Here is a 14931-nt window from a genome sequence, read left to right as displayed (position 1 = left end):
TCTACTTAGACAGCAACCCTGCCACTGACATAAGCACTGATACGAACGCCAAAGCTGACACTATAGACACATGATCACATGCACACAAAACCCCTGTTACTAGCGCAATAATAAATATTACAACTTATTTACTTTGTGTTATTTTATCTATGCATTTATTTTTTAGAACACACTAACACCGATATTGACACGGATGCTAACATTGATATTGTTGGTACTAACATTAGTTTCTATTAGGCACTGATCTATTAATGTTAACTTTATTATTTGCTTATTTATTCATTTTGTTTAGCACTTTATAGACATTTTTACCACTTTATTTACTGTTTTGAACCAATCTGCTCCACTGTATCTCTTAGGGCTCCTATAAATCAATGCAGGCTTAACACAAAGGCACACTGAAAACAATTGTTTTTTGACACTTCAATAAAGTCTAAAAATGGGTAAAAAGTGAATAGTGCATTTCACTGCCCCTTTCCAATACAACTTACATCAGTGCACACACCTTTTAGTGTGTCAGCTGATGAGAACAAGCCCTTACACCTCCATCTGTGAGGAGAAAGAGATGTAATGAGGTTGATTTACTTTGCAAAGAATACCCAATAGCGTGCAAGGAAATAAAAAAAAACAAAAACAAAGTGTTTGCTTGCAAATGATTGGATGATAGATGTATGATTCACCTTATTCACTAAGCTAAGGAAAAATTACCTTGCAAAGTGAAAATTCCCTCGCACAGTAAACAGCCTATTTGCCTTTAGTAAATCAACCCCAGTGTATCTTTTTCTCCTCACAGATGAAGGAGTAAGAGATAGAGGAGGGGCTTCCTAAACAAGTGATGACTCTTAATGGCTATCACAGTGATTATGGCATTGGGAGCCCCTCCTAACCACTCCTGATCATTAGGCTGAGACCAGGATCTGTCAGTGGCAGCTTGGTCTCCATGCTGGGTACACATAACTGAGCCCACAAAAACAGATATGCAAAAATATCTCAGCAGAGAATAATGCCCAGCCAGTGCTGACACATATGTGTATACAGCCGATGTTAAAGGGTTAATGTATGGTAATGCCCCTAAACTGTAATAACAGTATTGACCCCTCTAAATGCCATACAACTGAAAGAGGTGAGCCGGGGACAGATTGGGAATACTGGTTATCTGTAAATGAAGCAGCAGCACTTAATGCCAAACAGTGGCTGCAAAAACAGATAAAAGCTAATGTAGAAAGAAAGCAAAGAAATTTAGAGAAACTGCACTTAGTTGTTGTAACTGTTCAGTTTCCAGAAAAGGTGATCGGACAAATTAGGAAAAGTCAAAGGTCAGCATTAAGATTTATATTTAGCAAATACAAAAGTTCAGTTGCCCATAGAGGAAACAAGATTTTACTGTGAAAAATTGTTCTTTATGGTTGAGTCAGAGTGGGCAGAGTAAGGCTCTGGAAGGTCATATTGCAGTACATGTTGTGCAAGTAACTTCACATATAAAATAATCAGTGCAACTTAGCTGCCCATGTGGTAATGCCCAAGGCATTCATTATTGATGGGATTTGTGGACAGGTTTAGGAAAGACTGCCTTATGGCACCAGTGATGATAACATCAATAGCAGTCAATACTGTAGTGTTGGCAGTGTTCTGCCAAGGAGGGCACATACCTACATACAGTATGTATCTAGTGGGAATGTTGTCATATTATTCATTGCTGACAGGCTGTATTTACTAAATATAACAGGATGTGTATAGCTAATGTGGGAGCCTCCCCTGAAGTGGCTCTCCTTCCCATGATCCCTAGGTCCATCTTGAAGATCAAAAACGGTATCCTGAGACATTGTCTCATGACTGCACATGTGGCCATTTCTCAGAACTGGAAAACAACAACCCTACCACATGTTATAGAGTGGACCCAGATCCTTCATGACATCATGACAATGAAGACATTAGTGGGCAGTGCTGACCCTGAAAAGGTTCACTCACTTTGAACATGTTGATGAACCCACAGGGAATTTGATGGTTTCCTTACCCTTAACTCACAGTGAGTTTGCTAACATCGCTGCACTGGTTGAATCCTAGGATTACTGAGTGCCATAATGAATTGAATGTGTTTTCTCTATGTGTGATTGTTTCTCAAGAATTCTCATCTTCATACCCCTAGGGACCCTCCACTTTGCCCCTCAGTTCCACCTTCCCATAGGGTTTACGCCCCACTCTTTTTTGTGAGTGTAATTCTTGATCTATATACTTGGCATGCTTAAATGTTAAGCAAGAAGCGTATTGATCACACTATATATTCTACTTGAAAAAATGTTGAATAAACAAGATATTTGCACTAAAAATACTAGAATGTTTTTGTTACAAGGACTGGGATCCCTTACCATACTTACCAAAGCATAGAATGATTATATTTTGATGCGTGGAATTGATCTGACATTTTTATAGTCGGTTTTGTTTTTAGCCTCTCTATCAAAGCTGGTAGTGTGTATGAAAGGTTGAACCTGGAAACTGATTGGTTTCTATGCAGAGCTGCACCGGATTTTGTACTCTCCAATTTTAGTAAATCAACCTCTATGTGTCCCTATAAGATGCATTTCTAGAATAAATAAAAACATTTGGCTTACCTCTTGCTCTTCTAAATCCATACACTGTGCAGGTCCACTTCAGTCCCATTTCCACTATTTTGCACCCACGTCATAGACACGGGTGCACTGCTCTCCTCATAGACTTGGCCACCCAGTGTGTGGCCAATAGAGCTTCTGGGAGCTGCTGTCAATTACTGGGGCTGTGCATCAGCACATACAGCTTGTAGACCAAAGTACATTCTAGGGTAACAATGCAGCAGATCAGGAAGCATTGTCACCCTAGGTCAATAAGTTTCAGAACTGGCAGGAAAACCAGGTGGAAAAAAAAGGTAAATAGAAGGAAAGAAAAAGAAAAGAATACCAGAGATAGAACAAGTGGAAGGGGGGGGGGGGGGTGGTAAGATACTATTTTATAAACATATTTTTAAATGTTTAGGTTTACACCTAAACTTAACATTCCTATTGTGCATACCCCAGAGGGTTTTTGCTAACCACACAATACTATCTTCTCTAACTGTAACTGCCTAAATTGTCTTACTATTTCCATATAACAAGCACAGAGGCTTCAGTCTCTTTAAGACTTATTCAATAGAGTGGTACAAACAAAAATGAACTGGACAAACTGCAGTAGCCTATAACCAATATGAATCTAGCTATCTGTAATGGAAAATTATTTCTGATGACCTGGAGTTATTGCACTTTGTTCTCTATACAGTCTATTGAAGTTTGAGTAATGTGGAACTATAGACAAAGCAGTTTCTACCTGTAATGAAACAAACAGCCCAATAAAACTGTTCTCGATAGACTCCATCACTCTAATTTAACCAGCTTGTTCATGCTACTGAACTGGCTACAGCTCTCCAGCCAAAGTAGTGAGTAGTAGAGAGAAAATCTTCAAAAGATAGTAAATTTACTAATGTATTTGAGAAAGGAAATGACTACTGAAGTATATTCCAGTGGAAATGAAAGTGATAAAACTGACAGTAATTTCCAATTGCTCTGGTTTTTTTTTCAGTAAATATACGTACAATATTTTGAAGCGTGATAAGGATATAAATCTTTACTAACTCATTGCAGAACATTTGTAGTTTAAGCTATACCTTACTAACTTGAGTGACTAAAGATACAAGCTTTTGGACCCCTTAGATTCCTTTTTTAGGTTTATGCTATTCTCCTAAAGAATGGATCTAAGGGATCCTGAAAGTTTGCCTTTGATAAATTAAGTTAGCCTAACACCAGATTCATTATACAAACATTACTGCCGACCATTTTTTGAATGAAAACTAACTCTGGGAACATGACTTATCTACAAAGTAACTTAAATGCTCACCATGGTATTCATTTTCTGTTGGTTGTCTAAATTAGACAATACAAGCCAATGTGGTCAGTGATCACTGCCTCTTACCAAATCTGTTAAAGCTACTTTGAAGCAATAGAGGGGGGTTGCACATGACATGATCATGTACAAGAAGCTGCAGTATAAGAGGAAAGCACTATAAATGGCCCTAAGATAGTAGTTGCAATGGATGTTTGTTTAAATAAAACTCAACTGGGGCTTTGGTGTTGCTGGATTACAGCATTAGCTCTTTACATATTTCTAATAAATGTTGTTTTAGGGCCTTGTTGGCCAAGGCTTTTGTAAATTAAGCACAATCACTCAATAATTAATACACAAAGCAGATGTTGACATTAGATACCTTATTAATAATTAATATATTATTAGACAATATATCAAGCTATCAAACATCTTTGCCATTGCTGTGCTTTAAATAAAGTTGTGAACAGATTCTCTAGATTTCCAAAGGGTGAAAAGTGTAAAAAGAAGCTTTTATTTATTTGGACTGAGTAGTGTGAATTTCATTGACCTATATTCTTGCCTGAATTTCAAAAAAAGTCTCAAGAATGAAGTTGAATGACTTGAGTTAAATGGCTAAAATAAACCATTAGCCTATGACAACACAGTCCTGGGTTTCCTATGTAAACTATTTCAGTTTAATGACATTGTAATTTGTAACTTCTCCTCCTGTCTCCTAAAGCGAACATCATTTTTTTAGATTGCTACTGAAATTACAGATGATGCCTTACTTTTCAATCTATCGTGACCTAGACAGTTTTCTTTTAAATATCCAATTTGGTGCCAGTCATTTAGCTGCCAGTGCTGTGCCAAGGTAAAAAAAAGCTGCAATCATAGTCTAGAAAGAAAGGAATCTATGTATTACACATGTGTTTATAACAACTATTCAAATGTTTATGTTAGAAGCACACAGCTGGAGGTTGCATATAAACTCACACATGAACAAGTTGCTGTGCCAGTTTCAAATAATAAGAATGTATATGGATTTGAAAATTTGGATCTAAATTCAGGTTAATATGATACATAAATTATCTTATAGACCTCACCAGACACATACAAAAAATCCTTTTTCTTTCTCTCACTATTTGCTGTTGTTAATCTTGTATATTTCCATAACCCATGGTACAACAATGGAAACGTATGTAAAAAAAGCATATCTACATAAAAGATCATTTTTTAAAAATAATTTAAAGATCTTCCTACCGAGATCGAGGAATGTTTTCTGTGCTTTCTCTCCACCAAACATCTGACAACATTGCTTCGGGATTTGATCTCTTTCCATATCTGATGAGCCAAAAACAGAGCGATCACACCAAAGTAGGTAATAAAATACAATTGCAGGTATATAATCATGTTATGGTATTATTATTAAATTTTATTTGTAACCCTTGCAGTAATACAATAGAGAAGAAAAGCAGTTACAAAATGTCACACTCACTTATACGCATGCTGAGCTGCATTGTCTTAGCCATGTAATTAAATGGTAGTCAAGTAGCTGAAGATAATAATTATAACATTTTATCACACACTGAAGCCCCAAATGAACCAACCTCTGAGAGAACTGCAAAAAATACAAGTTTCAGACTATAATTTTTCACTCACATGAGAAAATGAATTATATGGAATAAAAAAAAAAAAGAATTTGATGCAATAATGTCCATGGTTATAAAACAAGACATGAATATCTAGACTAACATATTGCATAGAATTAACTCGATTTTATCCAGAATCATGTAGAGGTCACATTAGCTTACATAACACTTCACATTATTAAAGAAATGCGATTGGGAATTAAGGGAATATGATTTGCATGTAGAAATAATCACCAAATTTTCTTTATATTATTCCTTGCATTATTCATTTCCATATACAAAATAAAGTACATATGACAACTTTAATAGTTTTGTTGGAATTGGCAGTAAAACATCATACAAAATGTGAACACACTGTAGATGATCTATAAAACATGTTATACGATTAAATTATGTGTAATTTAAAATGTTCTCAAAACATAAGCTGTTAATCCAGATAACACCCAATGCAAAAATCCGATATCTTTTACAAAATTGCAAAAAACAATCTAATATTAACTCTATTCAAAAACGCAATGGGGAATAAAATGGATGTCAATACATTGTTGTAGAGCTTATAGCATGGAGAATCATGTCGTAGTTTGTTAAATATTGTATTTCTGTGTTTATTTCCCCGAGCTATATATTTCTAAAGTAGCCAATAATTGATGATATTTTTACTGTCCTAACAACAATATGAGAGCCTTGAAGGGCTGATTTACCAAAGGAGCTGGGATGTTCACACAAAAAAAGAGTAAAGATTCACTTTAACTATACAATCATGTGAAAATCAAATTCTTCTTATTCATTTCATCTGCACACAACTTGATAATTGAAGTGGATCTGTTGAAGTGTAAACATTCTCAACTCCTTTAGTAAATCAGCCTGTCTGCACTGATTTGGACCCCTCAGATCTCGACACTTAATTCTTCAAAGCCTTTAAAGATTCATGTCACATCCTTCTCTTTGACAAGTCATTTTCTGACTAATGTTTCAAATTAAGATACAAGCTTCTTAATAATATATGACATTTGTGAGTGTCATTTTTATACTGGCTGATATCACATGATTTGTTCATGGTTATAGTTGTGGATGATTGATCTATGTATTCATATTGTTGCTGTGTTTGCAAACATACAGTTGTGTAACTATTTTCTTTAAAAGGCATTTTGAACATACAACATTATTTGTGGTTTCCACTAAATATCTGCTAAGCACGTTGGCTATGCATGTTAAAAGCATAACAAAAGAATATAGACTCAATTTGCACAGCTAACACATTAGGATAAGGATCCTTATTTTTAAAAAGTGACAGCTATTTTCACATGAGACCAATGAGATTTCAAAATTGTAGTCACATGACTAAAATAAAACATTCTTATAATTGTGTTAAAGTTTTGTAAATTGAACCTTGTGTGTTCAGAGAATATTTTTTACTTACTTAGCTCAGTGAAGCTGCATTCACTTCAGTCAATTGGATATTTAAAATGATCACAGGCTCACTTGAGGCTAATTGAAATTTTTTTTCCCTAAGTAAGTCACCCCATATGTGTCATCAGAACATTTACTCTACACATGTCTGGCAAAAACATAATTTCAATATCTGTATTAGTTGTAATAATTTCAATAGTAACATGGGGAACTCAATTTGTTTTCATTGTGTGCATTCATTTAAGCCAAATATGTAAAAAAAATGTCTACCAATCAAAAGTAATCAATGCCCACATTAGACTATAGTCAACTGAAATCTGCTAGTTGCTATGGATTTTTTCACTGATACACAACTGTCTTTTGCATTCAATCTGCAAGACCAAATAAATTGTCAACATGCCCATCTATGCTGTTCTTGGAAGTATAGTGTTGTATGCTTGGCATCTCTGTAATAGGTATATTCAAACAAATTTTAATTTGTAATATACAATTTGTAGCAATACTCAACTAAAATATTTTGTTGAGAAAATATGAAAAAAGTACACAGTCAAGAGGACAAGAAAAAAGGCCAAACTTTATTATGGTTAAGCACATTATTGTATTTAGCTTTGAACAATAGTACCAGGACACCACCATGTATGGTTGCTCTTGGCCAGCATTAACTTCTCGTTTTGTATGTACACCTGTTATAATCTATTAACGTGCTTTTGGTTTCATAACTACCTTTTCTGAATCATCCTTACTCAGATGTCTTTTGAGCTTGTGCCTGTAAATTCAAATGGGTGTTAAATGCCCTGGAGACCTATTAGCATGTATTAGGGTTGCTCTGTCATCCTGTTTTGCATTGTGATGGCTCTCTTGCATATTAGAAAAAATGGCTTAGTTTAAAGTTGGAAATTATTTTTTCTTACACATTCAGTGCTCTCGGGCAGTTCTGACTTTCCACTGTGTGCCATTTGCTTCTGAATATTTTTTAATCAACTCCTCTAACAGTGTTCTTTGGGCACTGTGTCACAATGCATAAATCTCTGTTGCCTTGCCTCAACACTTCACACTAATCTGTTCAGAATTCCCCCAAAAACAAATCACAGTGAAATGTGGTTCACTCACATGAATTAATTGAGATTCAAAATGATGAACTCTAAAAACTTGCTATTGCCAACAGACCTTCAAGGCAGTAAATTAAACAACCAAAGTGCATCTATTTGAGATATGTATAAACTAAAAAAGATGTTATTAAATGTAAAGAAAGTAAATTTTGCACTAGATTTACACAATTTTGGGTTGTCAGTTCATGGAATAATTGGCTGCTTTTAGGTTGCATGATGCATTAAATTTGTTAGCATGGTTGCTTTCCTTTTTTTTGAACAACGGAAATGGGTGCTGCAAAATTACAATGATACTGCACAAAGTGCAGTAGCCCATAGCAACCAATCATAGTTCACCTCCTCTGCGCTTAGAACAATACAAAGCAATTTGATAGCAAATAGAACAATAAAAATAAATTGCTTTCTAATCTTTTTAGATAAGTCTGCCTATATTTGTTAGTATGTTACTAAAGAATCTTGGCTGTTTTTTTAATATTCATCATTGCAGAGGTTTTATATTACATATACCAAATTATATATGCTTGAGAATTAAAACTAACCTATTTATAACAAAATATTGCCTACTCTTTTGCTTGTCAGAGAAAGATTCCTAAAAGCCTTGATTTTATCATTCCACATCTGTGAAACTATGTTACCACATTTCCTACAACTTAATTGCTGCAATAAAGATGGACCTCATGGTGGTTTTAATTAATACGCTTTGCAGTTAACTAATGAGCCAATTGCACTGCAGATTTGAAGGAGCTTTTTCTTCGAAGTTTGACTCCAACACAACCACCATGCTCAGAATATACTAAGTCTTATTGAATTACACAGTGAAAGGAGCTATGATGTGCAATAACCAATAGAAGCAACTTCTATTGCTTTTGTTAGTTTTTTTGTCCAATAATACTAAGGAAAGCTCATTACTGTGAGTTGTATTCACATTTTGTACCATAAAATGAAATAGGCTTAAATTGGTAGACTTTAAAAGTTAAATATATTGTTGGGTATCAACAGAATACTTGGGAGTTGATTTACTAAAGCAAATAGGCTGTTCCCCACCAGAGCTTAGTGAATGTGATACAATTTCACTTTGCAAAGAATATCCAATCATGTGCAAGAAAAATTAAAAAAACGGCATTTTTGCTTGCACATAATTGGATGATGGACGTCAGCAGAGCCACACCTCATTCACTAAGCTCTGGTGAAAATTCCCTTGCAAAGTGCAACTTCCCTTGTAAAGTGAACAGTTTAATTGTCTTTATTAAATCAACCCCCTGGCCTGCATTGACTTCAAATCACATGATCACCCTCTGTTCCAAAACTGAATGAACTTCAATCTCACCTTTGTCTTGTTATGAGGTTTATATAATGTCTCAGTGCTGAGTAGTATTTGGCCATGTCCTCTGCTGGTGCATCCTCTCCTGGATTGTCTGGTTTTGATGGGTACGCCTCCGCAAATGTTCCCAAGCAGATCAGCAAGGATAGACATATAGTCAGCATAGACATCCACAGTCGCATGCTTCCCTGCATCTGAAGGAAAACACCAGGAACAGGATTAATATCTACAAAGCAAAATAATTATTGAAGCACTAAAACTATTCTGATTTCTGCTTTTTAACATATTAATACTGATAAATGTATCTACTTAACTATATTACCACTATATTCAACTCAAGAGTAGAAGTTAAATGTACTGATTGTTCCTTTAAGACCGTAAAAATGACCAACATATTATGTTTAAAGAAACAGTTAGCCTATAGATTAAATTCACTCCAGGATAAGGATACTTATTTTCAAAAAAGAGACAGTTAGTTTCAGTTGAATCCAATAAGATTTCAAATTTACAGTCATGTGCCTAAAATAAAGATACTTAGCTCACGCCAACTTTGCAATATAAGCCTGCTGTGTGTTTATATATACAAGTGTGTGTCTGTATGTGTGCGTGTGTGTGCGTGTGCGTGTGCTTGCAGTGGGGTGTTTATGATACATTTGATTTATATACATGTTTAAGTATCTTTAAGCACAATGTACTTACTGCATTGCCAGATACTAATCATTCTTCTAAATGACTAAATACACTTTCAGGATTACCTTTGGCACTTCTGGCTAGTGGGAATCTTGTCCTGCCAACTTTGACAATGCTTGAACTTAACAATACAAGTACAACATAATACAATACAACTTTCCATAACACACCTGTACAAACTTCATTTAACAAACCCTTAAAAATAACTAAGTTTAAAAAGCTGCATAGGAAATTGTGCAATTGATAAAAGTATTTTGGTTGCTGATATATAATATACAATAGCAATATTTAGCTGCCTTCAAATACTATAGTATCTGGGTAAATATACAGCAACTTGGAGTATACTTCGTGTATAAAACAATCACTTTTAGGGATACAGACTTCAGATTCAGAAACTGCAAAGCTAAGTCTATCTTTCAGAAGAAAGTTAATACAAAATGAATAAAAAGGAATTAATGTGCGGAAGATGTTCAAGTGACAGAGTGTGGAATACAGTTCAGCACCAAGGACAGCTCCGCAGCGCTTTACTTTGCAATGCAGCTGCAAATCATTGAGCAGTGTACTTACATTGTCTGTAAATATCTTCTCTCTTCTGTTTAGTCTCCTTTCTTGCTTCCTCTGCCAATCTCCTTTTGTCTCCGTTAATTGAAAGTGTCGTTAGTCTGCTTTATTTCGGAGCCTCTGTACGCCGGCTTGTGCGGCTCTCTGCCATGCTGCGCCTTTTGTAGTCTCTCCCGTGTAGGCGGGGCTACAGCGCTGCTGTAATCGTGACTGCAAACCGCCGGTCTCCTCCCTCCTATGAGTAGCACCCGCGTCACCGACAAGTACGACCCGGCAGACACTGATGGTGTGAAAATAAAATAGGCACGTAACATTTTTATTGTTTTAGATCTTAATATAAGATAGGACTGTCAACTGGAACTATATTAAATAGACCAAATAGTGAGATTATGGCCCTCAGCAGAGGACATACCTCATTGGTTAAAATTAATTGAACTTACATTTTTATAACATTTTTTTTGTGGTCAGTTGAAATATTTTCAAGTCCCCCCCCCTCCCTCCTGTTTTTGGTCATTAGCATATCATGCAGCTACAGAGGGCGAAAACCTATTAGAGCTGCAAACTTACACAGTGTATGACGACTCTCTGACTCATCAGACTGTAAGTGGAAGATTTTGAATTGGAAAATGATTAATTTTGAACTCTGGGGTAAGAATGTCTGAACCATTTATAGATTTGTATCTAAAAGGCATTTGTTGTGTGGAGGTGTCTATGAGCCTAGCAGCCAGTTGGGATAAATGCTTTATTCCACAAGTAAATATGCCTTGTAGTGTAAGTCTAAATGTAAATGTAGCAGCCAACAAACATTTCTTTGTGTACGTTATCTTAAGCGGATGCATTTGATTTTCTAACCTGTGTCAGCAGGTGCAGGCTACGCTGTAGATATTCACGCTTTGGAAAGTCTAGATAATATGTAAAAATAGGTTGTGGAAAAAATGGACATTTTCAAAAAATTGTTACAGCTACATATTTTCCATAGGAATATGTAACCTGTGTTTGGACCTCACGACAGGTTTAACTCTTATAATAACTAACATGCATGGATATATACGCTCACTGACCACTTTATTAGGTACACCTTACTAGTATCGGGTTGGGCTCCCTTTTGCCTTCAGAACTGCCTTAATTCTCCATGGCATAGATTCAACAAGGTGTTGGAAACATTCTTCAGAGATTTAGGTCCATATTGACATGATAGCATGCCTTTCTATCATCTCGAACCAGTCTGCCCATTCTCCTCTGACCTCTGACATCAACAAGGCATCTTTGTCCACATAACTGCCACTCACTGGATATTTTCTCCTTTCGGACCATTTTCTGTAAACCCTAGAGATGGTTGTGCATGGAAATCCCAGTAAATCAGCAGATTTTGAAATGTTCAGAACAGCCCGTCTGGCACCAATAACCATGCCACATTAAAATCACTTAAATCCCCTTTCTTCCCCATTCTGATGTTTGGTTTGAACTTCAGCAAGTCGTCTTCACCACATCTAGATGCCTAAATGCATTGAGTTTCTGCCATGTGATTGGCTGATTAGCAGTTTGTGTTACCAAGCAATTGAACAGGTGTACCTGATAAAGTGGCCGGTGAGTGTATGTGTATACATTGGGGGTCAATTATGTCTATATCTATTGAAAGGATCTTGTAGCAAGCAATTAATGAAAGGAGAGTGTGCTTGTGTTTGACTTGTGGGCATGTTCAGCACACACATCCAAGGATCTACAAAATGCACACTTTAATGCAAATCATATTGAAGTCAATAGGAGGCAAATCTTGAAAATCAATTCTCTCCATTTTCAAGACTAAGGGATTGTCAAACAAAGAGCATGGAGAGCTGGGCACTGTCAGGGGGGGCATGTACCAAAAATAAAATAAAAAATAAATGCTGTTAAGCAATGAGCAGCTCTTTTATTAAAAGAGAAGTATGGGGGAGAAAAAAATATTGTACTCACCTAGGTGGATGCAGCATCGATCTGATTCTGTATTTGCACCCCCCTCTGGCTCTGAACTGACATCTGATTGTTCAAGCACCACTAATTGCTCAGGTCTCCCATTCGCTCACTGGAGCACTGGGCTGGGGAGGGAGTGGTGCACCTGAGAGGCTGACCCAGTTGTCGGTCCAAGGTTCTAGGTAGATCCCAACCATATGGTCAAGATCTTTCCAGAGCCTGGACCAGCTCAGTGATATCAGCCAACCACGGACTTTATCCCACTGTTGGCTGAAAATGGGTCACAGGAGTGCAGAACGAGTTGCACTCCTGTGATCCATAGGAGAAGTATAGCCAAAAAAGCTTTGGCTTTGCTTCTCCTTTAAGAACTAAAATTAAACATTAATATAGTACCTTTAAATAACATGCTTGAAGGATGCCTTAAACCAGCCTGTGAAATGGCACCACCCCATCTCTCCATCTTGCCCAATTAATGCATGCAATCGCAAATCATTCCCTGAATGGCACCCATGCTGAACAGCTGACCTCCTGTGTTCAAAAGGACAGAATCTTGGCACGGGTCCTCGAAGCAAGTGGAGTAGTGGTGTTTCCTTCAGTATTTTCCAGCTTTCAGGGACATCAGCCAGGTATGGTATACACATACTGTAGTTACATTGGCCCAAGCTGGACCAATGCAACTATGTATAATGTCCATACCTTGAGTTCTTCTTTAAATAAAAATGGCGCAACAATCCCATATCAATTTTAGCAGTAACAGTGCATTTATTGATCACAATACTAGAAACACATTCTTGCTTTGTTGAGACCAGCTGGAATAAAATGGGGCATGGAGTGGTTTTGTTTTGCTCTAATGAACTTGATCTATTGGTCTGTTAAAGGATAATTCCAGGCATTAGCATAGTATACATAGTTACATTGGTCCAGCTTGAACCAATACTACTGCAGTATGTACAGTATATATCATACCTGGCCAATACCACTGGAAGCTGAAAATCACTGAGTTAGACACTGTTACTTCAGATCTCCACTAGCTTCTGGGTCCCGTGTTGAGCAGCTGACCTGATGTCTTTGGACAACAGGGAAAACAAACAAATGGATTTTTGAACAAATCAAGGCCAATCTTTTTCTAGATTCCCCGATGGCTAGACTCACGCTGTATTTTGGACATGTTATGAGAAGAACCAGTTTACTGGAAAGGACAGTTATGCTTGACAAAGTTAAGCTTAAAAAAGGTATTACCATCAATAAGATGAACATGCAATTGTAAAGTGTGAAAACTAAAACAGATGACAGATCATTCTGGAGAAACACTGTCAATGTCATTGCCAGGATTCGACAATGACTTGATGGCATGTAGTAATTATAATAAGGTGGATAAAGATCACAACCTGTCAGGTTTTAAATGCTGTCTCTGCCTCCATTGAAGAGATTTTTTTTGCTAGATTTTAAATATCTTTGTCCCCATGCATGAGATTTCCCTTCAGTTCTTGTTCTGCCTGACACCCGTCACCTGGACAGGAAGTGCAAGGTAATATTCTTAATGGGCATGTCAACAGCAATACAATCCTCTCCAAAAAAGATTTTTTGGGGTTTTTTTGTATGATATCTGTCAAATAGGCAAGAGTGAGGAGATTTTATACTGTTGTGCCTGACGTGTATGAATTAGATAGGAAGTGAAGAAAAGTCTCAAAATTGCTGACACAGACAGCAATAAAACATTGACAGAGTTTCTAACTCACCAAATCTATCATTTAAAAAATGGTTTATATACTTTTTCGTTTGCATAGAGAAAGTTAAGAAATACAGTATACAATCCAAATCACAGATATCTATGGTATCTAACCCTACCACAGGGTAACATTACAGTAGAATAACTGTCTGAAGCACTTAGTGTCATCAAGTCTATATGTGTACAGACTGAACATAATATGCGTGTCCCATAATATTGAAAAAACTTGTGATTGTAGCCTAGAAGGCAAAAAAAAAGACTATAGCAGTGAGCAGGAGTACATTTTGTCGAGTTTCTGTAGGATGACTATAGTTGAGAGCCAGAGAATTCACTCAGATACACTAAAAGGGTGAAATTAAAAAGTGTGAAAAAGGGGTAGGCTTGTGAATGAAGAGGAGGAAAGAATGATTGAGGGGTCTGAATGAAGAACACGAGGAGGGGGAATTCCACCAAGAGTGTGTATCCAGGATGGGGAGTGTTTAAGTGTGATCAAACCCATCAAGTCAAAGCTTTTCTATCTAAGGGAACCATATATTTCTAATACTTTGAGTATTATAGCTGTCAGTTCTTCATTAATCATTGTTCCAGTGATTTACTGCTTGACATCCCCAAAATTTAGAGTGGGTTGCCCCCAGGACTTAGCAG

The 14931-nt window shown here is 36.6% G+C and overlaps 1 protein-coding gene across 1 annotated transcript in view; it reads right to left on the bottom strand.

Annotated features, from left to right (window-relative positions):
• NPY (neuropeptide Y) overlaps positions 1 to 10768 on the bottom strand; it is a 39293-nt gene extending 28525 nt beyond the window's left edge. Inside the window, exons 1-3 of the mRNA XM_089673206.1 lie at positions 10614 to 10768; positions 9363 to 9550; positions 5128 to 5208 (exon numbers count right to left, since the gene is read on the bottom strand). Coding sequence (XP_089529332.1) covers positions 5128 to 5208; positions 9363 to 9550 — 269 coding nt within the window. The 5' untranslated portion in view covers positions 10614 to 10768. The remainder of the gene's footprint in view (positions 1 to 5127; positions 5209 to 9362; positions 9551 to 10613) is intronic.
• Positions 10769 to 14931: the final 4163 nt, after the last annotated feature.

The sequence above is a fragment of the Staurois parvus genome, unplaced genomic scaffold (genome assembly GCF_062004578.1).
Source record: "Staurois parvus isolate SC_StPar_1 unplaced genomic scaffold, SC_StPar_1.0 ptg000136l, whole genome shotgun sequence".
NCBI lineage: Eukaryota > Metazoa > Chordata > Amphibia > Anura > Ranidae > Staurois > Staurois parvus.
The sequence above is the reverse complement of the archived record's forward strand: the minus strand, read 5'-3'. Positions and strand labels throughout refer to the sequence as shown.